Raw genomic sequence first — 27,161 nt, 5'->3', positions numbered from 1 at the left:
CCCCTCCAGTCCCCCTTCCTTCACCTTAACCTGACTCTTGTACCTTTATGCTTTCAGATAATGAGCAAGAACCTGAACAGCCTGTCGCTGAGGGCACCATAGAGAGCGAGGCGGAGAAAAGGAGGAGGAAGAATATACTGTGTCATTACATGTCTCACCCATAGGCATAAGCTCAGATACTCCAACTACACATTCTTTAGAGACTAGTATAGTAGCGGGATCTGCACAGGGCGAGTCACCGGGTATGAGTGGGCTGCACCAAGGCCAGGGGGAAAGGGCAGCTCGAGGGTCAGCTCCCTGGAGAGCGAGTTCGCATGTGAGTTCTGCTGCACAGGACTCAGATGAGGACCTCCAATGGGCATGCACAAGGAGATAATAGGTGCACTAGCAAGGGTGCCCGAGAGCCTCTCGGTAATAAGAAGCGTGGAGGAGTCGTTTTCCAAGAATGTCCTAGGCACTGTGCATACCATGGAGCCCATCATTTCCAGTCTGCAAAGGATGGCAGACTCTCAGAGAGACCGTGGTGACCCAGACCTGATGCCGCATGTGATGGGCGATCTGGCAGCTTCCACTGCAGCACAGGCAGAAGTCACACAACGTCTTAGTGCTGTAATGCAGTCTATGCTTGATGGCATCCAATCTCAGACTGCTCTCATGTAGTCTCTGCTTGATGTCACACAAGCTCCGACTGCTGCCATCATGGCTGGGTCTACCACCGTCGACCGGGCTTTCACGGTGTTGCAGCAGATCAGCAATCTGTGCTCCAACAGATTGCTAAGGATACTGAGGTGTTGCCCTGAGTGAGTGGCAGTGGGTCAGTGTAGCAGGAACCTGCTGTCCTCTCTCAGGATGACAGCATTCCTGCTCCCACCACTGCCACTCCGCCAATGGCCTTGTCGCTGCCTCTCATCCAGCCAGCCCAGACTGCTGGCGCCCTTGCTGAGGTGGTGCTGTATACAGCCGGGTCTTCCAGGCCCAGAGCAGGTTGAAAGCATCCTGTCGGGCTACCTGAAGTCTCCCACATCGAAATGCAGCAGCTTTCCACCAGCCCTGCTGCAGCCACTGGGCCAACACTTCGTAGGAGCACTAGAGTAGGCAAAGTCACGATAACAAGAGGCATTAAGGGATTGCACAAAGGTGAATAGTTAATATTTTTGTTGCAAATATCTGTTCACTGATTTTTAATGAATTTATTAATTCAGTTTGAATTCTTTTGCGGTGTGTCTCATTTTAGCTTTGCACTGTGATATGACCTGCAACAGGAATGGAATGATAGAGATGTGGTGAGCAACGGGGATCTGGGGTTTAATTCATTCGAACCACAGTCTGATGAGGCGATCACAAACTGCCCTTCCGGAAGGCTGATATAGTGGTTGTCTTCTCGCTCACTCCTGTTCCTCCTCCTCCTAGATCTCCTTGTCTTCTTCTTCCTCCTCCTCCTCCTCTCCCTCGTCCTCCTCCTGAGGTGGTCCTGCAATCCCTGGTGGCAAGGGCTGGGCTCTCATGATGGCCGAGTTGTGGATCATGCAGCAAAATGGGACATCCGCTCAGACAAGTACTGGAGGGCTCCTCCCGAGCAGTCAAGGCAACGGATCCACTGCTTCAGCAGGCCAATGGTCTGCTCAATGAAGTTCTGGGTAGCGGCAGGGCTCTCATTATATGAGTGCTGGGCAGGGGTGTCTTGGTTGCTGAGTGGAGTCATGAGCCAGGTGGAGCGTGGGAAGCCCTTTTCTCCGACCAGCCAGTTGCAAGCTTGATGTGGGAGCTAGAAGAGTCCTGGCACACCAATCTGGCACAGGATGAAGGCATCGTGACATCTTCTATATTAGCGGGCATTGAGGATTAACTGTCTGTGGTCGCACATCAACTGCACATTAAGTGAGTCGTAGCCGTTGTGGTTATGGAAGATCTCAGGATTGTTAAGCAAAGCCACGTGGGTGTGGTCAATGATGCCCTGCACCATGAGGTATCTCGCTATGCTGGCAAAGCCACATGCACACTCGTCCAGCTTCTCTCTAGTAATGGGGAAGGAAATGTAGTCCCTTCTCCTACTATAGTGAGACTCTGTGACCTCCCGGATCAGCAATGGACGGCGAACTGGATGATGTTAGCTATGTCTCTTGTTGCTGACTGGAAGGATCTGCTGGCAAAGAAATTGAGGGCGATGGTGACCTTGACTGCCACTGAGAGAGCCGTAGTCGCCCTGATCTTAGACTGGAGGTCTGGTCATAGGTGGTCGCAGAGTCTGTGACCACCTCCTTGGTGAAGCGGAGCCTTCTAATACGCTGCTCCTCACTTAATTGGAGGTAGGAGAAGTGCTTTCAGAATACTCTCGGAGGGTAAGGCCTCTTGTTGAGAGCCCTGATGACCCACCTCCTCCCTCTGGGCGCATGTTCCAGTCTTTCTCGTTGCCTCCATTCCCTCCACCATAGGTCCTGGAGGGTGAGGTCGACTGCCAGTGCACCCCCTATTAATGTAACTAAGTGTAGCAATTTTATTTTTTTAAGAATAAATGCAGCTACTTTTTAGTTCTCACAACACGCCTGATATAAAATAACCTTGAAATTACTGAATGAAACTGTTGGACTATGTAAAACTAACAAGAAAGCACTGAAACTCCACGAACCTCACAGCTGCGACTCATTAATAATGTTCCTGGTGCTTCACACTAGCTCTCCCTGTAACAGGTGCTAACAATCAATGTCGCAGATCAGGCGGTCAGTGAGCATTGCACACGACAGATGTCACGATCCATCTGGCATTGAGACTCCCGGCTTTCTTCCACCAGCAGTACAGCCTCAACTTCGACACGCAGCTCCTGTTTGTGAGATTGGGGGGCGTCAGGACCGCCATCCAGGGGCTGCCTGTCTTTTACCAGGAACTCATCAGGGTCTGGAACAAAGTCTCCACCAAGTGCAGCTCTCCAGCGGCTGGAGTGCCGGCTGTCCTGCAGGAGCCGCTGCTCAGGAATCCGTACCTCCACGACCAAGGTTTTAGGTGGCAGTCGGACGAGAGGGCTGTGGATGGAGAGGTGACCAGGGTCAGGGACCTGCTCGATGGCGGAGGAGCGGGCTGGATGGTGCCAGACATGCTGGCGCGACGCCTAAATTCGGCCAACGTCCGCCGCGCGGCTGATACCATCGAGTCGCTAAAAACAGCAATGGGCCCTGACTCCTAGGTGTGTCGAGGAGGCTCAAGCACGTGGGGAGATCCCGTCAAAACTGACCCCCGTCCGGACGGAATTCCTCATCGGCGCCAAACCCCGGAACCTCCCTCGGGGGCCGGCGCCTCACAACTTGAGCCGCCTCGGGGAAATCCCCTCCGTGCCTTTCAGTTCCGCGCGGAGGGGTTTCCTGTACGGGCTGCTCCTGCACACTCTCAACTTTGCCATCCTCGCCTGCCGTCCGGACACGCCATGGCGTACCATCCTGCCGTCCGGAGGAGGCGGGGGTCCCCGATGGAGGGCACTCTACGCAGGGGTCCTCCCACTATTCATTGGGGACTTGGCCTGGAGGGTGGTGCACGGAGCAGTGCCGTGCAATAAATTTTTAAGCCGGTTCACGGACTCCCAGGCCGCCTGCAATTTCTGCGGTCTGGAGGAGTCTGTGTTCCATGTTTTTATTGAGTGCACAAGGTTGCAGCCCCTGTTCCATTATTTGAAGGGGCTGCTCCTGAAATTCTGGCTGCACTTCAGTCCCACTCTCCTGATCTTTGGGCACCCTGTGTGGAGGGGAGCGGGTAGGTCCGAAGGCCTCCTCGTAGGACTGCTCCTGGGCACGGCCAAGGGTGCCATCAGCCGGTCCAGGCAGCGGGCGGTCGAGGGGGTCGTTCAACCTGACTGCCTGCCTCTCTTCCGCTCTTACATCCGGTCCAGGGTGTCCTTGGAGATGGAGCACGCGGTGTCCACCGGTACGCTCGCGGCCTTCCGCGAGAGGTGGGCACCGGAGGGACTGGAGTGCATCATCACGCCCGGCAACCAAATTTTAATTTGATTTTACGTTTTAAAGTTTAATTTGTTTTAATTGCCGGTGCTTTTAGTGTCCCCCTCCCCTTTTATAGGGGGCACTGGAAAAAATTTGATTTTAGTGCCCCAAAAAAAAAAACCAAAAAAAGAAAAGAAAAAAAAGGGGCCTTGTAAATGTCTGCTTGTGTCATCCAGGGCGGGTGGCACGGTTTAATGTCTTTTTATGTTCACAGATAAACTCAAAAAGAGTTTCTTCCACCAGCAGTACAGCCTCAACTTCGACACGCAGCTCCTGTTTGTGAGATTGGGGGGCGTCAGGACCGCCGTCCAGGGGCTGCCTGTCTTTTACCAGGAACTCATCAGGGTCTGGAACAAAGTCTCCACCAAGTGCAGCTCTGCAGCGGCTGGAGTGCCGGCTGTCCTGCAGGAGCCGCTGCTCAGGAATCCGTACCTCCACGACCAAGGTTTTAGGTGGCAGTCGGACGAGAGGGCTGTGGATGGAGAGGTGACCAGGGTCAGGGACCTGCTCGATGGCGGAGGAGCGGGCTGGATGGTGCCAGACATGCTGGCGCGACGCCTAAATTCGGCCAACGTCCGCCGCGCGGCCGATACCATCGAGTTGCTAAAAACAGCAATGGGCCCTGACTCCTAGGTGTGTCGAGGAGGCTCAAGCACGTGGGGAGATCCCGTCCGAACTGACCCCCGTCCGGACGGAATTCCTCATCGGTGCCAAACCCCAGAACCTCCCTCGGGAGCCGGAACCTCACAACTTGAGCCGCCTCGGGGAAATCTCCTCGTGCCTTTCAGTTCTGTGCGGAGGGGTTTCCTGTACGGGCTGCTCCTGCACACTCTCAACCTTGACATCCTCGTCTGCCGTCCGGACACGCCATGGCATACCATCTTGCCGTCCGGAGGAGGCGGGGGTCCCCGATGGAGTGCACTCTATGCGGGAGTCCTCCCATTATTTATCGGGGACTTGGCCTGGAGGGTGGTGCACGGAGCAGTCCCATGCAATACATTTTTAAGCCGGTTCACGGGCTCCCAGGCCGCCTGCAATTTCTGCAATCTGGAAGAGTCCGTGTTCCACGTATATACTGAATGTGCGAGGTTGCAGCCCCTGTTCCAATATTTAAAGGGGCTGCTCCTGAAATTCTGGTTGCACTTCAGTCCCACACTCCTGATCTTTGGGCACCCTGTGCGGAGGGGAGCGGGTAGGTCCGAGGGCCTCCTCGTAGGACTGCTCCTGGGCACGGCCAAGGGTGCCATCAGCCGGTCCAGACAGCGGGCGGTCGAGGGGGTCGTTCAGCCTGACTGCCTGCCTCTCTTCCATGCCTACATCCAGGCCAGGGTGTCCTTAGAGATGGAGCACGTGGTGTCCACCGGTACGCTCGCGGCCTTCCGCGAGAGGTGGGCACCGGAGGGACTAGAGTGCATCATCACCCCCGGCAACCAAATTTTAATTTGATTTTATGTTTTAAAGTTTAATTTGTTTTAAATGCCGGTTTTAGTGTCCCCCCTCCCATTTTATAGGGGGCACTTGTAAATTATGGTTTTAGAGCCCAAAAAAACCCACAAAAAAAACTACAAAAATACAAAAAAAAAACCAAAAAAACAAAAAAAAAGGGCCTTGCGAAATATTTGGAGTGTCCCCCTGATCGGGGGGCACTTGACCTCATGTTTATTTGTTTACTCTAAAAGAGTTGAGGCTCCCAGCTTTCTTCCGCCAGCAGTACAGCCTCAACTTTGACATGCAGCTCCTGTTTGTGAGCTTGGGGGGCGTCAGGACCGCCGTCCAGGGGCTGCCTGTCTTTTACCAGGAATTCATCAGGGTCTGGAACAAAGTCTCCAAGCGCAGCTCTTCACCGGCTGGAGTGGCGGCTGTCTTGCAGGAGCCGCTGCTCAAGAATCCGTACCTCCACGACCGAGGTTTAAGGTGGCAGTTGGACGAGAGGGCTGTGGCTGGCGAGGTGACCAGGATCAGGGACCTGCTCGATGGCGGAGGAGCGGGCTGGATGGCGCCAGACATGCTGGCACAGCGCCTAAATTCGGCCGACACGGGATGCCATCGAGTCGCTAAAAACAGCTCTGGGCCCTGACTCCGTTAGATGTGTCGAGGAGGCTCAAGCACGTGGGGAGATCCCATCCGAACTGACCCCCACCGGACGGAATTCCTCATCGGCACCAAATCCCGGAATCTCCCTCGGGAGCCGGCGCCTCACAACTTGAGCCGCCTCTGGGAAATCCCCTCCATGCCTTTCAGTTCTGCGCGGAGGGGTTTCCTGTACGGGCTGCTCCTGCACACTCTCAACGTTGCCATCCTCGTCTGCCATCTGGACATGCCATGGCGTACCATCTTGCCGTCCGGAGGAGGCGGGGTCCCTGATGGAGTGCACTCTATGCGGGAGTCCTCCCACTATTTATCGGGGACTTGGCCTGGAGGGTGGTGCACGGTGCGGTCCCGTGCAACAAATTTTTAAGTTGGTTCACGAGCTCCCAGGCCGCCTGCAATTTCTGCGGTCTGGAAGAGTCCGTGTTCCAGCTGCTGGCACGAGCGGGAGGTGCTAAAGTACTGAATTTTTCCCCTCAAATCCTGGACAACATCCAGGCTTGGGCAGATAAGTGGCAAATAATATTTGCACCACACAAGTGCCATAATCATCTCCAACAAGAGAGAGCCTAACCACCTCCCCTTGACATTTAATGGCATTAACTACTAAGTTCCCTATCGTTAACATCCTGGGAGTTACCATTGACCAGAAACTGAACTGGACCAGCCATGTAAATATCACGTCTACTAAAGCAGGTGAGAGGCTGGGTATTCTACAGCAAGTGACTCACATACTGACTTCCCAAAGCCTTTTCATTACCCACAAGGCGTAAGTCAGAAGTGTAATGGAATACTCTCCACTTGCCTAGATGGATGCATCTGCAACAACAGTCTAGAAGCTTGACACCAACCGGAACAAAGCCTAAAGATCCATCCTCTCCACCACAAGCATATTATGACCGCAGTGTATACCAGCTGCAAGATGCATTGCTGAAACACAACAAGGCTTCTTTGGCAATACCTCTGAAACCCATTACCTCCACCTCCCAGAAAGACAATAGCAGCAGGTGTATGAGAACAACATCACCTGCAAGTTCCCCTCAAACTCACACACCATCCTGACTTGGGCATATATTGCTGTTCCTTCATCATTGCTGGATCGAAATTCTGGGACTCCCCATCTAACAGCATTATGGGAGTACCTTCACCACATGGATCATGGACTGCACAGTTCAGGAAGAAGGCTCATCGCCACCGTATCAAGGGCAACTAAGGATGGGAAATAAATAGAGTACCTGTACAAGATTGATCATCATTTAACAGAACAAGATACAGAGAATTAGGCCTAGGGAATGCAGGACAGTTGATGATAGTATTAACATTTTAATGAATTTCAATTACTGGAATCAATGTAGTTTACTTTGGGTGAGCGACATAAGACGTACAAGGAAATCCTTGATTTTGTATGCTAATGCTAAAGTATAAGAAAGAAATGTTGCATCAAGAATTTAGTTGTTATAGGTATTTCTGCCACTTGATTGGATAATAGATGAATTTGAAGTGTATTTGCAAGTGTACAAGGGTTTCCAAAAAGATAGGCTAGATTACAAAACGGAGGTGCTGTAGCTTTACTTGTAAAATAGGATATAACTGCAATAGAGGGGAAGTTTATTGATTAGCAGAAGGAAGCTAACAGTGAGTTATGGAGTTGTTCCCAAGGTGATTCTTGACATACATGATAGGCCTTCAGTGCAACAGTGAGAGCAAGAAAGGTAACTGTAAAGTCCTTACTCTACAGCATGAAACCACACGAGGCACATTCCAGGGATAAGGCCACTCTGTGACCTTAACTCTTTATTCAGCACTCCAGAAGTGATGATCCTGCGTGGGACCTCCCTTTATATACCTGAGTAATCAGGTAAGGAGTGTCTCCCACAAGTTCACCCCCTTGTGGTCAAGGTGTGCATCTGTGTTGAGTGTATACAGTAATACAGCGGTGTTACATTGTAGTTACAAACATGACATCACCTTCCCCCCGCAAAGTCTTATTGGGATCATAGGTTTAGTCTTTCAGGTGGTCTACGCTCCCTCGTGGAGCGCCGCAGTTGGGGCTCTGGTTGTTGGACACTGACGTGAGTGTCTGTCACCTGTGGTGATTCTGACCTGTCCAGGCTGACCTCAGGAACTGTGCATTCCTCTGATTGCTTTTGTTGCACGTTCACTGGCGGTAGTGTGAGCTCCATCTCATGGTCTTCTTCAGGTTCCTCCATGTCATTGCTGAACCTTTTTTTTACTTGGTCAGATGCTTACGGCATATCTGGCCATTGTTGAGTTTTACCACAATGACCCTATTCCCCTCTTTGTCAATTACGGTAGCCATTTGGGCCCCATGGCGTGATTGAGGACGAATACAGGATCATTTATTTCTATACATCACCCCCTTTAATTATGGTCATGGTACTCGTTTTGTGCCTTACACTTGCCCTCAACTATGTCGGTCAGGACTGGGTGGATGAGGGACAACCGAGTTTTGAGTATCCGTTTCATGAGTAGGTCTGCGGGCGGGACCCCCGTGAACGAGTGCGGGCGGGACCTACAGGCCAACAGGAGGCGCGATAGGCGACATTGTAGGGAGGGTTTTTGAATCCTGAGCATCCCTTGCTTAACGATTTGGACTGGACGTTCGGCCTGGCCATTGGAGGCCGGCTTGAATAGCACAGTCCTGACGTGGTTGATGCCATTTCCCGACGTAAACTCCAGGATTTCATAGTTCGTGAAACACAGGCCATTATCACTAACCAGGATGTCCGGCAAGCCATGGGTTGCAAAGATTGCACATAGGCTTTCCACAGTGGTGAATGACGTGTGTGAATTCAGGATGATGCACTCGATCCATTTCGAGTACGCATCTACAACGATAAGGAACATCTTCCTCATGAACGGGCCCACGTAGTCAACGTGAATGCATGACCATGGCTTGGTGGGCCAGGGCCACGGGCTTAGCGGGGCTTCCCTGGGGGCATTGCCCAGCTGGGCACATGTCGTGCACCTGCGAACACAGTGTTCCAGGTCTGAGTCCATTCCGGGCCACCAAATATGTGACTGGGCAATGGCCTTCATCATCACAATGCCTGGGTGCTCGCTGTGGAGTTCCCTGATGAACACCTCCCTACCCTTCTGGGGCATGACTACCCGGCTGCCCCATAGTAGGCAGTCAGCTTGGATGGAGAGCTCATCCATCCGTCTGTGGAATGGTCTGATCTCCTCAGGACATGCTCCGTGTGCGGACGCCCAATCCCCAGTCAGGACACATTTCTTAATCAGGGATAGGAGGGGATCCCTGTTGGTCCAGATTTTAATCTGGCGGGCTGTGATAGGGGAGCCTGCACTGTTGAAGGCATCGACAGCCATGACCATCTCAGTGCTTTGCTCAGCTGCCTCCTCGGTGGTGGCCAGTGGGAGCCTGTTGAGCGCGTCAGCGCAATTTTCAGTGCCGGGCCGGTGCCGGATGGAGTAGTCATAGGCCGTTAGCGTGAGAGCCCATCGCTGTATGCGAGCTGATGCATTGGTATTGACAGCCTTGCTGTCTGACAACAGGGATGTGAGCGGCTTATGGTCCGTCTCTAATTCAAACTTACTACCAAAGAGGTACTGATGCATTTTCTTTACACCATAGACACATGCGAGCGCTTCCTTCTCAAACATCCCATAGCCCCGTTCTGCTTGAGAGCGCGACCTGGAGGCATAAGCCACAGGTTGTAGCTGACCCTCAGCATTGCCCTGCTGCAACACGCACCCAACCCCATAGGATGATGCATCACATGTCAGAAGTAAACTTTTGCAAGGGTCGTACAGGATCAACAGCTTGTTTGAACACAGTAGGTTTCGCGCCCAATCAAAAGCCCGTTCCTGACAGTCCCCCCAAAACCAATCGCAACCCTTATGCAGGAGCACGTATAGCGGCTCCAATAACGTGCTCAAGTTCGGCAGAAAGTTCCCGAAATAGTTCAACAGTCCCAGGAATTAACACAACTCCGATGTGTTGCAGGGCCTAGGTGCACGTCGAATCGCCTGTTTTGCATTCGGTGGGCCGAATCCCATCTGCAGCAACCCTCCTGCCCAAAAACTCAACCTCGGGAGCTAAGAACATGCATTGAGTCGCAGGCCTACCTGGTCCAGTCGGCGTAGCACCTCCTCCAGGTTGTGGAGGTGTTCCTCGGTGTCTCGACCCGTGATGAGGATGTCGTCCTGGAATACGATCATTCCAGGGATGGATTTAAGCAGGCTTTCCATGTTGCGTTGAAAAATCGCGGCCGCTGATCGAATACCAAACGGGCACCTGTTATACACAAACAGTCCCTTGTGCGTGGTGATGGTGGTCAGTAGTTTAGATTCGTTGGCCAGTTCCTGGGTCATATAGGCTGAAGTGAGGTTCAACTTGGTGAACAGCTTGCCGCCTGCCAGCGTGGCGAAGAGGTCCTCCGCTCTTGGGAGCGGGTATTGGTCTTGTAAGGACACCCGATTGATGGTGGCCTTGTAGTCACCACAGATCCTGACAGAGCCATCCGCTTTAAGAATGGGGATGATGGGGCTCGCCCAGTTGCTGAATTCAACAGGCGAGATGATGCCCTCTCACAATAGCCGGTCCAATTCGCTCTCGATTTTCTCCTGCATCACATACGGCACTGCTCTGGCTTTGTGGTGCACTGGCCTGTAGTCCGGGGTGATGTGTATCACTACTTTAGTGCCTTTGAAAGTCCCGACGCCCGGTTGGAAAAGTGACTCGAATTGTTGTAGGACTTGTGAGCACAAGCTTCACTCCACCGAGGACATTGCGTGAACATCCCCCCATTTCCAGTTCATCTCGGCTAACCAGCTCCTCCCCAACAATGCGGGACCATTGCCCGGGACAATCCAGAGTGGCAGCCGGTTCACTAAGCCATCGTGCGTGACAGCCTACATTGCACTGGCTAGCACCGGAATGATTTCTTTGGTGTAAGTCCTTAATTGTGTCTCGATATGTTCTAATTTGGGTCTACTGGCTTTTTGTGGCCATAACTTCTCGAATTGTTGAACGCCCATGAGTGACTGGCTGGCCCCAGTGTCCAGCTCCATTCGTACTGGGATACCGTTCAATAAAACCCTCATCATCATTGGTGGCGTTTTGGTGTATGAACTGTAAATATTCGCCACATGGACCCGCTGAACCTCGGCGTCCATTGATTTTCCCCAAAAGTCATCCTGCCTCACAGAACCCTCTTCTGGTCCACCTGCCTCATATATCAGTCTGGTTGCAGGCTTTCTGCACATACGAGCTAAATGGCCACTAAGGTTTCAGTTTCTGCAGACAAACTGTTGGAATCTGCAAGATCTGGCTGAGTGTTTTACCCCACACCTCCAGCACGAGTTAAAGTTTCCATTGTTGGGGACAAATGGGCCGTGGCCAGGAATTCCGCGCTGATTGTCCCTCTGACTGCTCTTAAGTACCCTATTAGTAGGTGTCAATGGCTCCATCCCGGGCCGCATTGTCCACTGTGATGGCGTGAACGTCCGTTTAGCCTGCCATTGTCTCTGTTGAGGTCCTACTCTGTGGTCTATTACTGCCTGATGAATGTCGGACTGCCCCTGCCTGCCCGCGGGGCTCTGAGTAGCATTGAGGACGTTGACTCCCTGATCCATCGCTGCACTGGAGGCAGAATTGCGCGCGTAAATCATTTTCGTCTCTTCCTCCCCCGCCATGAAAGTCTGAGCCAACAACGCCACCGCTTCCAAGGTCAAGTCCTTGGTCTCAATTAACTTGCAAAAAATCCCCGCATGACCGATACCCTCGATAAAGAAGTCCCTTCGCATCTCCCCCCTGCAGGCGTCTGTGAACTTACAGAGGCTGGCCAAGCGCCTGAGGTCCGCTACAAAGTCCGGTATGCTCAATCCTTCATGACGTCGGTGGGGTGTATGCTGCTCGCCGGCTTGAGGTGCTCCCCAATCAACTTGCTAAGCTCTTCAAAGGTTTTGTCGGACGGCTTTTCGGGTGCCAGTAAATCCTTCATGAGCGCATAAGTCTTTGGCCCGCAGCTGGTCAAAAGATGAGCCCGTCGCTTGTCGGCCGCTGCATCCCACAGCCAGTCTTTCGTGACAAAGCTCTGCTGAAGCCTCTCAACAAAATCGTGCCAGTCTTCCCCAACACAGTACCGTTCATCTGTGCTACCGGTGGCCATTCTCGTGGGTCGTGAATTCCCGTTTCTAGTCACCAATGTAATATCCTTACTCTACAGCATGAAACCACACGAGGCACATTCCAGGGACAAGGCCAGTGACCTTAACTCTTTATTCAGCACTCCAGAAGTGATGACCCTGCGTGGGACCTCCCTTTATATACCTGAGTGATCAGGTAAGGAGTGTCTCCCACAAGTTCACCCCCTGTGGTCAAGGTGTGCATCAGTGTTGAGTGTATACAGTAATACAGTGGTGTTACATTGTAGTTACAAACATGACAGGAACTATGTGGCCAAATAGAAGAGCAGTTGTCTTGATATGTGGAATTGTAACTATCCATCCTCTAAGTAGTTTGTTGTGGGATCACCAAGTGCAGAGAAACACTAGACCGAATTATTTGTTGATACGGATAATGATTGCTTTTTTATTCAACAAGTTATAGAGAGTATGAGAGAAAAAGTAACTCATTCAATAACTCAGTGAAGTAGTTTCCATGGATTGGAGGGAAGCTGATGCAATTTCACGAGTTAAATAGGGAAGCAAATTGGACCCTGGTAATTATAGGCCCATGAGTTTGATATCAGTTCCAAAAAAGCTGCTGGAAAGCATCATACAGGATTTCATTTCTTAATAATTAGGTTACACTTTTGATTAGATGAGGCAGACAAGATGGCCGAATGAATTTATCTCAGCCTTTTTGTATGCTTGTATGTGAATCCATGAATTGACTTTGACGTGATTCAATTCTATCTTGAGTGGAAATCCAGGATGGTTTTCCACTACAGTCTTTACAAGTCGATGAAAGACATTGTAACTTATTTTAGTTTTGCCAACAGCATAAGTTTCAAATACCATGTGATCTCATCTGAGAAACTCATACTGAGAATTTATTTTTAAAATATGCTTGAAATGACATTTTCTCTTTCTATTGAACCTACCGGTAGCTTGCACTCTGTGAGATGGAGTAGCAGGACTCAGTATTTGTACCTGAGAAGAATCTATAGATATGTCATCATAAGGATCATTTGGTACAGAACTTGGAGGAGGCGATGGTGAAGTACTACCATTCATATTTACTGGCAGATTAAAATCATAGGATGCCACCTAAAAGACAAAAACGTAATTACTGCTGTTAAGTATTTTCTAAAATGGGAGGAAGTGTAATATCTTACTGCTCTAAAAAAGTTGGCATCGAGTTTCCGCAATCGGCAAAATGCTCCCAGAATGGACTCGTTCCGACGTCAGTTTGCCACGGTGAAATTACACTGAAATTTCCAATCAAATTCATTAGCATAAGCTCAAATGTAAAATTTCCCATTTAACAGCGAAATCAAGCAGCATTATCAAACTTAATCAAATGTGTGACTGGAACAGAGCCAATGGGGCTTCAAGATGCTGGTGGGGTTGTACAAAAGGCAAAGGGAAAACAAATCCCTTCAGAGTAAGGCTGACACAAGCTCTCTCTGTGCTGTGGCTGCAATTGAGTGCTAGTCACTGCTGTTTTCAATTAACTTATTACTGCAGCAGAGCAAGACACACGCTGTGTACTGTACTGTGGCTTCAATTGACTGCTGGGCACAGGTCTTCCATACCAAAGGCAGACCAATTGGCTGAATTTAAATTAATTGAAACTGAATTTAAAGTAATTGCAGCAGGAGGCACATACCTGGGTTAGTGGCTTCAATTGACGGCTGGTCACTCAGATCAAGTGATTAATTCTGGTAGCTTGTGATCATGGGTGCCTGTGCGCCTGAGTTTCTGGGTGCAATGAGGTAAACACCAACGAACAGGTACAATTGGCGGAAAATCACCATTCTGATCTGGTGGTATAGCCAATTTTGTGGGCCGCCACTGCTTCAGGCGAATTAACTTCTGAACCAGCATAAAAGATCACGAATACTCCAGCTAAAAGTGGTTATGGTGCAATTCCCTTACACTTAAAATTCCCCGAACTTCAGGACTATATAATCTGATTTCACCCAGATTACACTGATTGTCTGGGTGGAAATCAAACGGAAACTCTAGGCTATTGTGTTTCAAAAATCAGAAAATCAGATTCATATTTACAGAACATAACCAGTTTATATTTATTGCAAAATTTCAAGAAACAAGCCAACCTATCCATTGTTTCAGCACAGAGCTGGGTGAATCACAATCGGAGTGGAAGAATTTGGTGAAAGTATGAATTCGGTGGAGAAAAGGAAGGCGGTTTCTCGCATCCAATTTAAAAGGGGGTGTGGAACCACAGAATCCAAGAACTCTAAGTTAGGTATCTAAATATCATTGATTCTCGTTAAACTTGAGTACATTATTTTGTCCTTTTTTTTTCTGTAGGTTAGGGCAATGGGTTAAACTAAGGAGTTTTGTTAGTAGTCTAATAAATAGAGGTATGGTAGGGCACCTCAGTCTCGTCGATGTTGGATGTCCAGAATGCTTCTCGTGTCCTGGAGAGCCACATGTGCAGGAAGTGTCGTCAACTGGAGGAGCATGAGCTCTGAGTTTGGGAGCTTGATCAGCGGCTGGCATCACTGCAGTGCATCCACAAGGCTGAGAGCTACGTAGATAGCACGTTTCAGGAAGTGGTCATCCCACAGCTTAAGAGTTTGAAGAGAGGAAATGGGTAACCGGCAGACAGACAAGGAGGACCATCGCCCTCACCAGTATTCAGAACTGTTAGAGAATGAGATGCACTCAGGACTCCTGCACTACCTACTTGGTAGTGCAGGAATCCCCTGAATGCATCTCATTCTCTAACAGTTCTGAATACTGGTGAGGGCGATGGTTCCTCTGGGGAGTACAGCCAGAGCCAAATCCATGGCACCATAGGTGGCTCAGCTGTACAAGAGGGGAGGAGGTAGGTCCCAAAAGCAATATTGATACGGGATTCAATAATTACGGGAACAGACAGGTGTTTCTGCGGCCACAGATGTGACTCCAGGATGGTATGTAGCCTCCCTAGTGCTAGGGTCTACGATGTCACTGAGCAGCTGCAGGACATTCTGAGGTGGGAGAGTGAACAGCCAGAGGTCATGTTCTATATCAGAAAGAGGGATGAGATCCTGCAGGCAGATTTTAGGGAGCTAGGAAAGCGATTAATAAGCAGGACCTCAAAGGTAGTAATCTCCGGATTACTCCCGGTGACATGCGGAAGTGAACACAGAACTAGGAGGACAGAGCAGATGAATGCGTGGCTGGAGTGATGGTGCAGGAGAGAGGGCTTTAGATTCCTGAGGCAGTGGAACTGGTTCTGGGGGAGATGTTACCTGTACAAACCGGACGAGGAGTTGCACCTCAACAGGGCCAGGACCAATATCCAGTTTGTTAGTGCTATTGTGCAGGATTTTAAACTAGCTTGGCAGGAGGATGGAAACCTGTAAGAGAGAAGAAAAGCTGGAAATGAAAGGCAGTAAATTAGTAAGTGAGTTTGGAAGGCAGAGGAAATAAAGGCTAGAAAATAGACAACAAATGGGTTTGACAGTGCTTAATGATATATACTTCAATGCAAGGAGTCTAGTGAATAAGTCAGATGAGCTGAGGGCACAGATAGACACATGGAAGTGTGATATAGCTATTACTGAGTAATAGCTGAGTAAAAGTATGATATAGCTATTGGTGTGCAAAATCAAAGCACATGGTATTGGGGGTAATATACTGACGTGGATAGAGAACTGGTTGGCAGACAGGAAGCAGAGAGTCAGAATGGCAGGCAGTGACTAGTGGAGTGCCGCAGGGCTCAGTGCTGGGACCCCAGCTCTTTACAATATACAGTAATGATTTGGATGAAGGAATTGAGTGTAGTTTCTCCAAGTTTGCAGATGATACTAAACTGGGTGGTGGTGTGAGCCGTGAGGAGAACGCTAAGCGGCTGCAGGGCGACTTGGACAGGTTAGGTGAGTGGGCAAATGCATGGCAGATGCAGTATAATGTGGATAAATGTGAAGTTATCCACTTTGGGGGCAAAAACACGAAGCCAGAATATTATCTGAATGGCAGCAGATCAGGAAAAGGGGAGGTGCAACGAGACCTGGGTGTCATGGTTCATCAGTCATTGAAAGTTGGCATGCAGGTGCAGCAGGCGGTGAAGAAGGCAAATGGTATGTTGGCCTTCATAGCAAGGGGATTTGAGTATAGGAGCAGGGAGGTCTTACTGCAGTTGTACAGGGCCTTGATGAGACTTCACCTGGAATATTGTGTTCAGTTTTGGTCTCCTAATCTGAGGAAGGATGTTCCTGCTATTGAGGGAGTGCAGCGAAAGTTCACCAGACTGATTCCAGGTATGGCTGGACTGACATATGAGGAGAGACTGGATCAACTGGGCCTTTATACACTGGAGTTTAGAAGGATGAGAGGGGATCTCATAGAAACGTACAAGATTCTGACGGGACTGGACAGGTTAGATGCGGGAAGAATGTTCCCAATGTTGGGAAACATAAGAATTAGGAACAGGAGTAGGCCATCTAGCCCCTCGAGCCTGCTCCGCCATTCAACAAGATCATGGCTGATCTGGCCGTGGACTCAGCTCCACTTACCCGCCCGCTCCCCATAACCCTTAATTCCTTTATCAGTTAAAAATCTATCTATCAGTGACTTGGAATACATCCAATGAGCTAGCCTCAACTGCTTCCTTGGGCAGAGAATTCCACAGATTCACAACCCTCTGGGAGAAGAAATTCCTTCTCAACTCGGTTTTAAATTGGCTCCCCCGTATTTTGAAGCTGTGCCCCCTAGTTATAGTCTCCCCGACCAGTGGAAACAACCTCTCTGCCTCGATTTTGTCTATCCCTTTCATTATTTTAAACTGTTTCAATAAGATCACCCCTCATCCTTCTGAACTCCAACGAATAAAGACCCAGTCTACTCAATCTATCATCATAAGGTAACCCCCTCATCTCCGGAATCAGCCTAGTGAATCATCTCTGTACCCCCTCCAAAGCCAGTATATCCTTCCCTAAGTAAGGCGACCAAAACTGCACACAGTACTCCAGGTGCGGCCTCACCAATACCATATACAGTTGCAGAAGGACCTCCCTGCTTTTGTATTCCATCCCTCTCGCAATGAAGGCCAACATTCCATTCGCCTTCCTGATTACCTGCTGCACCTGCAAACTAACTTTTTCGTTTTCATGCACAAGGACCAATTGTGGAGCAGTGGAGGCGTGTCCTGTTTTGGAAGGCCTTGAGAGCCCTGAGACCAGCCCAGGAATAGGAGGAAAGGGCTAGCTTGCTACCCATTCAACATCCGGAGGGAGAGGAGGAGAGCTGAACAATTATCATTTATTACAACTACAGAGAGTTGGAGAGAGGGGGAAAGAACAACCTGAGGAAACACCATCCAGTGTGGAAGGAGGGAGAGTCATTTCCACATCTTCGACAGGTGGGTGTGTTTTGGTGCATTCCCCAATAGACTTTGTTGTATCGGTGGGGGGAGGAAAGAAGATAACTTGAGGGCCGGAACATCGCGGGGGGTGTGTGTGTGTGGAAGTGTGTGTGGGGGCCTTGCTTACAACTAGGCCCCACACACAATTGAAACACCCCTCCCCCCCCCATTGCCTAGCCTGGGATAGCTGGAGCTACCTGGCTGAAAAATATTTAATCACCTATTGAACATCGCTAGGAGTGTGTGCCTGGGTGGCTCTAGCTGCCCCAGGTGAAGACATCTTCTCCCCCCACCTGAAGACCACCCCAAAGACTGTGCTTTGTTTTTTGTGTTTTGCCATCTGGGGAGTGCACCCACCCATTGCTGTGAGGGGAGACCTGCCCTCGCAGCCTCCCTCTTTCCCACACCCCTCTCTCTATCTCTATCTCTCTCTCTCTGTCTCTCCCCTCTCTCTGAGAGCCCTTCCTCCTAATTTAAAAAAAAACAATTAAGACACTGAGCAGAGGGAACAAGGCCCCTCCCCAATCATTAACTAGGGGAGAGGTGTGCCTCTTTCAGAGCTCCCTCTGTTCAAACACCAACGAGGCTAATAAAGACCATTAAGGCCTGTGACTTTGGGGTGGGTGTGGCCCTTAAAGGGACCCCGTGATGGCGACCCCATCCACGCCGGTGGCAGGGCCAGCGAAGACATATGCGCAGGTGGCAACCGCTTCCACGGCACCTCCTGCGCCACCCGCTGCCCTGCCACCATTCAGACTAATTACAAAAAAACACGGGGTCAAGAGCTACACTCACCCCACAATGAGCATTGAGGAGTGCGTGCGGGCGATGGCTGGGGTAGTCGGCCCCTCGGCCATTGTCGCAGCCTCCAAGATGTCTGGGAAGGCCGTGTTCTTCCTGGGGTCGGAGCGGGCGGTGTCCCTGGCCCTCGAAAAGGGGCTCACGGTGGGCGGGACGTTCCTGCCGGTGGATCCTCTCGAGGCCACCGCGCAGAGGGTCATCGTATCGAACGTCCCGCCCTTTGTTCCCGCTGAGCTCCTCCTCCCTCACCTACACCAACTGGGGGAGGTAAGGTCGGGGATCAACCCCATACCGCTTGGCCTCCGGGAGAACAGCCTGCGCCACGTGTTCTCCTTCCGCCGCCAGCTCTTTGTCCGGCTGGCGCGGGAGGAGACGACCGAGGGGAACTTTAATGTGGTGCACGAGGGGACTGCCTACCGCGTCTTCTGGACGTCGGACGGCGTGCGGTGCCATGCCTGTGGGAAGGTGGGGCACGTTCGCAAGAACTGCCCCGCCTCCAAGGCCGCCAAACCACCGAAGGCGGCCAAGGCTGGCGCCGCCGCCACCCCTCCCCCTAGTTGCGTCCGCGTGCCGGGAGCCATGGGTGCGCGGGCATCGTCGGGGGCCTTTGTTTTCACGGCCTCTGGCGGGGGGGAGGGAGAGCATCCGACCGGTAAGAACCGGTGTCCCGCGTCCCCCACCAGCGCTCCCAAATTGCGCTGCAGGCGCGAGGAGTCTGTCCCCGGGGAGGGTGAGGCAGTCGAGGCTGCCCAGCCGCTGCCTCCTGGGGATGGAGTGGAAGATCTGCCTGTCGTGGGGGGCGTGGGGCCAGCGGAAGAATGCATTGCCGTTGGGCCGGGCGTCCCGGGGATTGAGGCGGGCGGGGCCGAAAAGGCCGAACCTGAGCCCGCCCAGCTATTAATCAACTGCCCCCGGGAGTCGCTCGACCCGGCAGAAACACAAATGAGTGATTTTAATGAAACTGTAGATGCTGGGCCGGGGGGTGGCAGCGGGGAGGGGGAGGAACACCCACCCTCGCCTCTTGCTGTGGAGCTGGAGCACTTGGAGAGCCTGGGGATTTCCTATGGCCGGGTCTCTCCTTGTTCCCCGGTTCCTGGGGCGGAGGGGGAACCCCTTCCGCTGTCATTTCCCGACCCGGCACCATTTTTAAAAGAGCCCAGTGGGGACTCCTCTGCCGACGATCCTGGGGGTGGGATCGGGGCAGAGCCAGGACCGGTTGGAGCGGCCGGTTCATTTGCCGTACCTTGTGCGGTCGATGGGCCGGCTGCTGGCGGCCACCTCCCGGAGGAGGACGGGGACTCGGTGGGGCACGCGGGTGAAGACCTAGAGACCACCGCCAGCGAGGCGGTGGATCTGCTCGCGGCCGCCGCCGAGACCATCCTCATTCCTGCAAAGGAACTCCGGGACTTTTTGGCCCAGAGCCGGGGTCGCTGCAACCAAGCCCGACTGGCCCTGGAAAAATGGTCCGAGCCAGAGCTGATCAAGGGGTCCGTCCGCGCCGCCGTCAAAACCTTGGCCGCGGGCGGGCCCTTGACAAAGGCGCAACACCTTGAGCTGCGCGAGCTCGAGGGACTCCTCGCTGGGCTGCGGAGGGAGCGGAGTTCAACAAAAGACTCCGCTCCCTCCCCCACAATAGGTTAAGGTAGAGGTTGCACTATGCTTTTGCCATGAAGATAACCATAGCCAGCCTCAACATCAACGGCGGCAGAGGGGCACGCCGTAGATTTGACAATTTTTCGCTCCTGCGGGAGGGGAAATATGCGGTGTGCTTCCTGCAAGAAACCCACACCGTTCCGGGAGACGAAGCCACGTGGCTCCTGGAATGGCAAGGAGAGGTCCGCATGAGCCACCTCACCGCCATTTCTAGTGGGGTGGCCATCTTGCTGGGCCCGCATTTTCAGCCGGAGATCTTGGGGGTCGAGGAGCCCGTGCCAGGCCGCTTGCTGCACGTAATGGTTCGCCTGGGGGACGTGCCGCTCCATCTCGTGAACGTGTACGCCCCTCAGCCCGGCCCGCAGCAAACGCGCTTCTTTGAAGAGGTGTCCGCTCTTCTTGGCTCCGTCGACGTCGGCGACTGCATTGTCCTCGGGGGGGATTTTAACTGCACCCTCGAGGCGAGGGACCGCTCCGGTGCCCCGCAGTGCATGACGGCGATGGAGAAGTTGAGGGACCTGGTCGGGTCCTTCGACTTGGTGGACGTCTGGCGAAATCTCCACCCCGACTCCAGCGCCTTTACTTGGGTGAGGCCTGGAGTAGGATGGTCTAGAGTCGACCGCCTTTACGTGTCTCGGGCGTACGTTTCCTGCGTCCCGGCGGCCTCCATGCGGCCGGTGCCGTGTTCGGACCACCACCTGGTGTGGGCGGAGCTCGCTTCGCTCCGCGCGAGGACGGGGTCCGCGTACTGGCACTTTAACAACCGGCTGCTGGAGGACGTGCGGTTCCAGGACTCGTTCCGTCGATTCTGGTCCGACTGGAGAAGGAAGCAGGGGGGCTTCCCCTCCTTGAGGCTATGGTGGGACGTGGGCAAGGCTCACGTCCGCGTCTTCTGTCAAGAGTACGCGAGGGGGTCGACCAAGAGGCGGGCGGCCAGAGTCGGGCGCCTAGAAAAAGAGGTGCTCGACCTGGAAGCTCGTCTCGGTCAAGTCGTCCAGGACCCGGCCCTGCAGACGGTGTACGAAGCGAAGAAGGCCGCGCTGAAGGACCTGCAGCTCGTCGGGTCCCGAGGCGCGTTCGTGAGGTCGCGGATCCGGTTCCTGCGGGATCTGGACCGCGGCTCCCCCTTCTTCTACTCGCTGGAAAAAAGGCAGAGTGTCCGTAAGCAGCTCTTGACGCTGCTGGCCGACGACGGCTCTCTCGTCTCGGATCCGGAGGGCGTCAACAACAGGGCCCGTGAATATTACGGGGCTCTGTTCTCTCCGGATCCGTCCAGCGAGGAAGCGCGTAGAGTTTTGTGGGAGGACCTGCTGAAGGTCAGCCCGGAGGGCGCCGAAAATCTGGAAGCTCCGCTAAGCCTGGCGGAGCTGACCGGTGCCCTCGACCGGCTCTCGAGGGGAAAATCCCCGGGGCTGGACGGGCTGACCGTGGAGTTCCACAGGGCGTTCTGGGACGTCCTGGGGGGCGACTACGCGCGGGTCCTGGGGGAAAGTCTGGCGACCGGGGAGATGCCCCTCTCTTGGCGCAGGGCAGTCATCGTCCTGCTGCCTAAGAAGGGCGATCTCCGCCTCCTTAAGAACTGGCGCCTGGTCTCCCTCCTCAGCACGGACTACAAAATCTTCGCCAGGGCGATGTCTGCTCGCCTTGGTGCCGTGCTGGACCACATGATCCACCCCGACCAGTCCTACACGGTCCCGGGCCGGACAATCCACGATAACATCCATCTGGTCCGGGACCTCATCCATTGTTCCCAGGAGGCTGGTCTGTCGGTCGCCTTCCTATCCCTCGACCAAGAGAAGGCGTTCGACAGGGTGGATCACGACTATCTGCTCGGAACTCTGCGCGCTTTCGGGTTCGGGACGCATTTCGTCGCCCGGATCCGACTTTTGTACGCCGCCGCGGAGTGACTGATTAAGGTTAACGGGTCCTTGACGGCGCCCCTTCGCTTTAGGAGAGGGGTGCGCCAGGGATGCCCCATGTCCGGCCAGTTATACGCCGTTTGCGTGGAGCCTTTCCTGCGCCTCCTGCGGACGAGGTTGACGGGACTGGCTCTGCAAGGGCCGGGCGTTGAGGTCGTCCTCTCGGCTTACGCCGATGACGTGCTCCTCGCGGTAGAGGATCCCGCTGACCTGCGGAGGATGCGTGAGTGCCAGGAGATTTACTCGGCCGCGTCCTCCGCCAGGATCAACTGGGAGAAATGTTCCGGACTCCTGGTGGGTCAGTGGCGGGTGGACTCCCTGCCGGAGGAGCTCAGGCCTTTTGCCTGGAGCACGACCCATCTCCTCTATCTGGGAGTCTACCTTAGCCCCGACGAGGGAGCCTGGCCGGCGAACTGGCAGGAGCTGGAGGCCAAGGTCGCCGCTCGCCTAGGGCGCTGGACTGCTCCGAGTGCTGTCCTACAGGGGTCGAGCGCTAGTCATAAACCAGCTGGTGGCCGCAATGCTGTGGTACCGGCTGGTCACTTTGACCCCTCCCCCTGCGTTTGTCGCCAAGATACAGAAGAAGCTGGTGGACTTCTTCTGGAACAACAAGAAGCACTGGGTCTCTGTCGCGGTCTTGAGTCTCCCGCTTGAGGAGGGCGGTCAGTCGTTGGTGTGCGTCAGCGCCCAGCTCGCGACTTTCCGTCTTCAGACCCTGCAGAGATACCTTTACGTCGAGCCCCCTCCTAGGTGGTGTGCTCTGGCGAGGTATTTCTTCCGCCAGCAGCGCGACCTCAATTATGACACGCAGCTCCTGTTTGTGAACTTGGGGGGTGCCAGGACCGCCCTCCGGGAGCTGCCTGTCTTTTACAGGGAACTCATCAGGGTCTGGAACAAAGTCTCCACCAAGCGCAGCTCTCCGCCGGCTGGAGTGGCGGCCGTCCTGCAGGAACCGCTGCTCGGGAATCCGTACCTCCACGGCCGAGGTTTTATGTGGCGGTCGGAAGAGAGGGCTGTGGCTGGTGAGGTGACCAGGGTCAGGGACCTGCTCGATGGCGGAGGAGCGGGCTGGATGGCGCCAGACACGCTGGCGCGGCGCCTAAATTCTGCCAACGTCCGCCACGCGGCCGATGCCATCGAGTCGCTAAAAACAGCTCTGTGCCCTGACTCCGTTAGGTGCATCGAGGAGGCTCAAGCACGTGGGGAGATCCCGTCCGAACTGACCCCCGTCCGGACGGAATTCCTCATCGGCGCCAAACCCCGGAACCTCCCTCGGGGGCCGGCGCCTCACAACTTGAGCCGCCTCGGGGAAATCCCCTCCGTGCCTTTCAGTTCCGCGCGGAGGGGTTTCCTGTACGGGCTGCTCCTGCACACCCTCAACTTTGCCATCCTCGCCGGCCGTCCGGACACGCCATGGCGTACCATCTTGCCGTCCGGAGGAGGCGGGGGTCCCCGATGGAGGGCACTCTACGCAGGGGTCCTCCCACTATTCATCGGGGACTTGGCCTGGAGGGTGGTGCACGGAGCAGTGCCGTGCAACAAATTTTTAAGCCGGTTCACGGACTCCCAGGCCGCCTGCAATTTCTGCGGTCTGGAAGAGTCCGTGTTCCATGTTTTTATGGAATGCACAAGGTTGCAGCCCCTGTTCCACTATTTGAAGGGGCTGCTCCTGAAATTCTGGCTGCACTTCAGTCCCACTCTCCTGATCTTTGGGCACCCTGTGCGGAGGGGAGCAGGTAGGTCCGAAGGCCTCCTCGTAGGACTGCTCCTGGGCACGGCCAAGGGTGCCATCAGCCGGTCCAGGCAGCGGGCGGTCGAGGGGGTCGTTCAACCTGACTGCCTGCCTCTCTTCCGCTCTTACATCCGGTCCAGGGTGTCCTTGGAGATGGAGCACGCGGTGTCCACCGGTACGCTCGCGGCCTTCCGCGAGAGGTGGGCACCGGAGGGACTGGAGTGCATCATCACGCCCGGCAACCAAATTTTAATTTGATTTTACGTTTTTAAGTTTAATTTGTTTTAATTGCCGGTGCTTTTAGTGTCCCCCTTCCCTTTTATAGGGGGCACTGGGGAAAATTGTGATTTTAGTGCCCAAAAAAAAAACCAAAAAAGAAAAACACAAAAAAAAACAAAAAAAAGGGGGAAAAAAAAAAAAGGACCTTGTAAATGTCTGGAGTGTCACCCAGGTCGGGTGGCACCGTTTAATGTTTTATGTTTTTGCAGGTGAACTCCAAAAAGAGTTTCATGCACAAGGACCCCCAGGTCCCTCTGCACTGCAGCATGTTGTAATTTCTCCCCAATTCAAATAGTATTCCCTTTTTTTGTTTTTTTTCCCCAAGGTGGATGACCTCACACTTTCCGACATTGTATTCCATCTGCCAAACCTTAGCCCATTCGCTTAACCTATCTAAATCTCTTTGCAGCCTCTCTGTGTCCTCTACACAACCCGCTTTCCCACTAATCTTTGTGTCATCTGCAAATTTTGTTACACTACACTCTGTCCCCTCTTCCAGGTCATCTATATATATTGTAAACAGTTGTGGTCCCAGCACCGATCCCTGTGGCACACTACTAACCACCAATTTCCAACCCGAAAAGGACCCATTTATCCCGACTCTCTGCTTTCTGTTAGCCAGCCAATTCTCGATCCATGCTAATACATTTCCACTGACCCTGCGTACCTTTATCTTCTGCAGTAACCTTTTGTGTGGCACCTTATCGAATGCCTTTTGAAAATCTAAATACACCACATCCATCGGTACACCTCTATCCACCATGCTCGTTATATCCTCAAAGAATTCCAGTAAATTAGTTAAACATGATTTCCCCTTCATGAATCCATGCTGCGTCTGCTTGATTGCACTATTCCTATCTAGATGTCCCGCTATTTCTTCCTTAATGATAGTTTCAAGCATTTTCCCCACTGCAGATGTTAAACTAACCAGCCTCTTGTTACCTGCCTTTTGTCTGCCCCCTTTTTTTAAACAGAGGCATTACATAAGCTGCTTTCAAATCCGCTGGTACCTCCCTAGAGTCCAGAGAATTTTGGTAAATTATAACGAATGCATCTGCTATAACTTCCGTCATCTCTTTTAATACCCTGGAATGCATTTCATCAGGACCAGGGGACTTGTCTACCTTGAGTCCCATTAGCCTGTCCAGCACTACCCCTCTAGTGATAGTGATTATCTCCAGGTCCTCCCTTCCCACATTCCTGTAACCAGCAATTTCTGGCATGGTTTCTGTGTCTTCCACTGTGAAGACCAAAGCCAAATAATTGTTTAAGGTCTCAGCCATTTCCACATTTCCCATTATTAAATCCCCCTTCTCATCTTCTAAGGGACCAACATTTACTTTAGTCACTCTTTTCCGTTCTATATATCTGTAAAAGATTTACTATCCGTTTTTATGTTCTGCGCAAGTTTACCTTCGTAATCTATCTTTCCTTTCTTTATTGCTTTCTTCGTCATTCTTTGCTGTCGTTTAAAATTTTCCCAATCTTCTATTTTCCCACTAACCTTGGCCACCTTATACGCATTGGTTTTTAATTTGATACTCTCCTTAATTTCCCTGGTTATCCACGGCTGGTTATCGCTTCTCTTACCGCCCTTCTCTTTCATTGGAATATATTTTTGTTGAGCACTATGAAAGAGCTCCTTAAAAGTCCTCCACTGTTCTTCAATTGTGCCACCGTTTAGTCTGTGTTTCCAGTCTACTTTAGCCAACTCTGCCCTCATCCCACAATAGTCCCTTTTGTTTAAGCATAGTATGCTCGTTTGAGACACTACTTCCTCACCCTCAATCTGTATTACAAATTCAACCATACTGTGATCACTCATTCCGAGAGGATCTTTTACGAGGAGATCGTTTATTATTCCTGTCTCATTACACAGGACCAGATCTAAGATAGCTTGCTCCCTTGTAGGTTCTGTAACATACTGTTCTGAGAATCAATCCCGTATGCATTCTATGAATTCCTCCTCCAGGCTACCCCGTGCGATTTGAGTTGACCAATCGATATGTCGGTTAAAATCCCCCATGATTACTGCCGTTCCTTTTTCACATGCCTCCATTATTGTCTTGATTATAGCCTGCCCCACCGTGAACTTATTATTTGGGTGCGTATAAACTACGCCCACCAGTGACTTTTTCCCCTTACTATCTCTAATCTCCACCCACAATGATTCAACATTTTGTTCATTAGAGCCAATATCGTCTCTCACAACTGCCCTGATATCATCCTTTATTAACAGAGCTACCCCACCTCCTTTCCCTTCTTGTCTATCTTTCCGAATCGTCAGATACCCCTGTATGTTTAATTCCCAGTCTTGGCCACCCTGCAACCACGTTTCTGTAATGGCCACCAAATCATACCCATTTGTAATGATTTGTGCCGTCAACTCATTTACTTTATTTCGAAAGTCATTTACTTTATTTCGAAAGTCCAGAACCAGGGGACACAGCCTTAGGATAAGGGGTAGGCCATTTAGGACCGAGATGAGGAGAAATTTCTTCACTCAGAGAGTTGTTAACCTGTGGAATTCCCTGCCGCAGAGAGTTGTTGATGCCAGTTCATTGGATATATTCAAGAGGGAGTTAGATATGGCCTTTACAGCTAGAGGGATCAAGGGGTATGGAGAGAAAGCAGGAAAGGGGTACTGAGAGAATGATCAGCCATGATCTTATTGAATGATGGTGCAGGTTCGAAGGGCCAAATGGCCTACTCCTGCAACTATTTTCTATGTTTCTATGTTACTGAAACATGGCTGAAAGAAGGGCAGGAGTGGCAGCTCAACAGCTTACAGGTTTTCAGACGAGATTAAGAAGGGGATAAAAAAGAAGGGGGGTCAAAATATTGGTTAAAGAAGCAATTACAGCTGTGAGGAGGGATGATATGTTAGAAGGATCATCAAATGAGACCATATGGGTTGAATTGAAGTACAAAAGGGGCAATTACACTCCTCTAAATAGACAAAGGGAGATAGAAGAGCAAATATGTAGGAAAATTTCTGAGAAGTGCAAAAACAATAGGGCAGTAATAGTTGGGGATGTCGACCTAATATTAACTAGGATAGAATCAGTGTAAAAGGTATAGAGGGCGTAGATTCTTAAAATGCATTCAAGAGACCTTTTTTAGCCAGTACGTAACAAATCCAGTAAGAGAGGGGGCGGGTCTGGACTTAATTGTAG

General features: G+C 52.0%; 1 protein-coding gene across 5 annotated transcripts in view; it reads right to left on the bottom strand.

Moving 5' to 3' along the window:
• The window catches only part of LOC139276009 (cilia- and flagella-associated protein 47-like), a 1,107,008-nt gene that overhangs the window by 806,340 nt on the left and 273,507 nt on the right, over positions 1-27,161 (bottom strand). For all 5 annotated transcript variants that reach the window (XM_070893331.1, XM_070893333.1, XM_070893335.1 and 2 more), the window contains exon 23: positions 13,163-13,328. In XM_070893331.1, the coding sequence (XP_070749432.1) occupies positions 13,163-13,328 (166 nt within the window). The remainder of the gene's footprint in view (positions 1-13,162; positions 13,329-27,161) is intronic.

The sequence above is a fragment of the Pristiophorus japonicus genome, chromosome 11 (genome assembly GCF_044704955.1).
Source record: "Pristiophorus japonicus isolate sPriJap1 chromosome 11, sPriJap1.hap1, whole genome shotgun sequence".
Classification (NCBI taxonomy): Eukaryota; Metazoa; Chordata; class Chondrichthyes; family Pristiophoridae; genus Pristiophorus; species Pristiophorus japonicus.
Note: the sequence above shows the minus strand (reverse complement) of the source record. Positions and strands in the feature narration are given on the sequence as shown.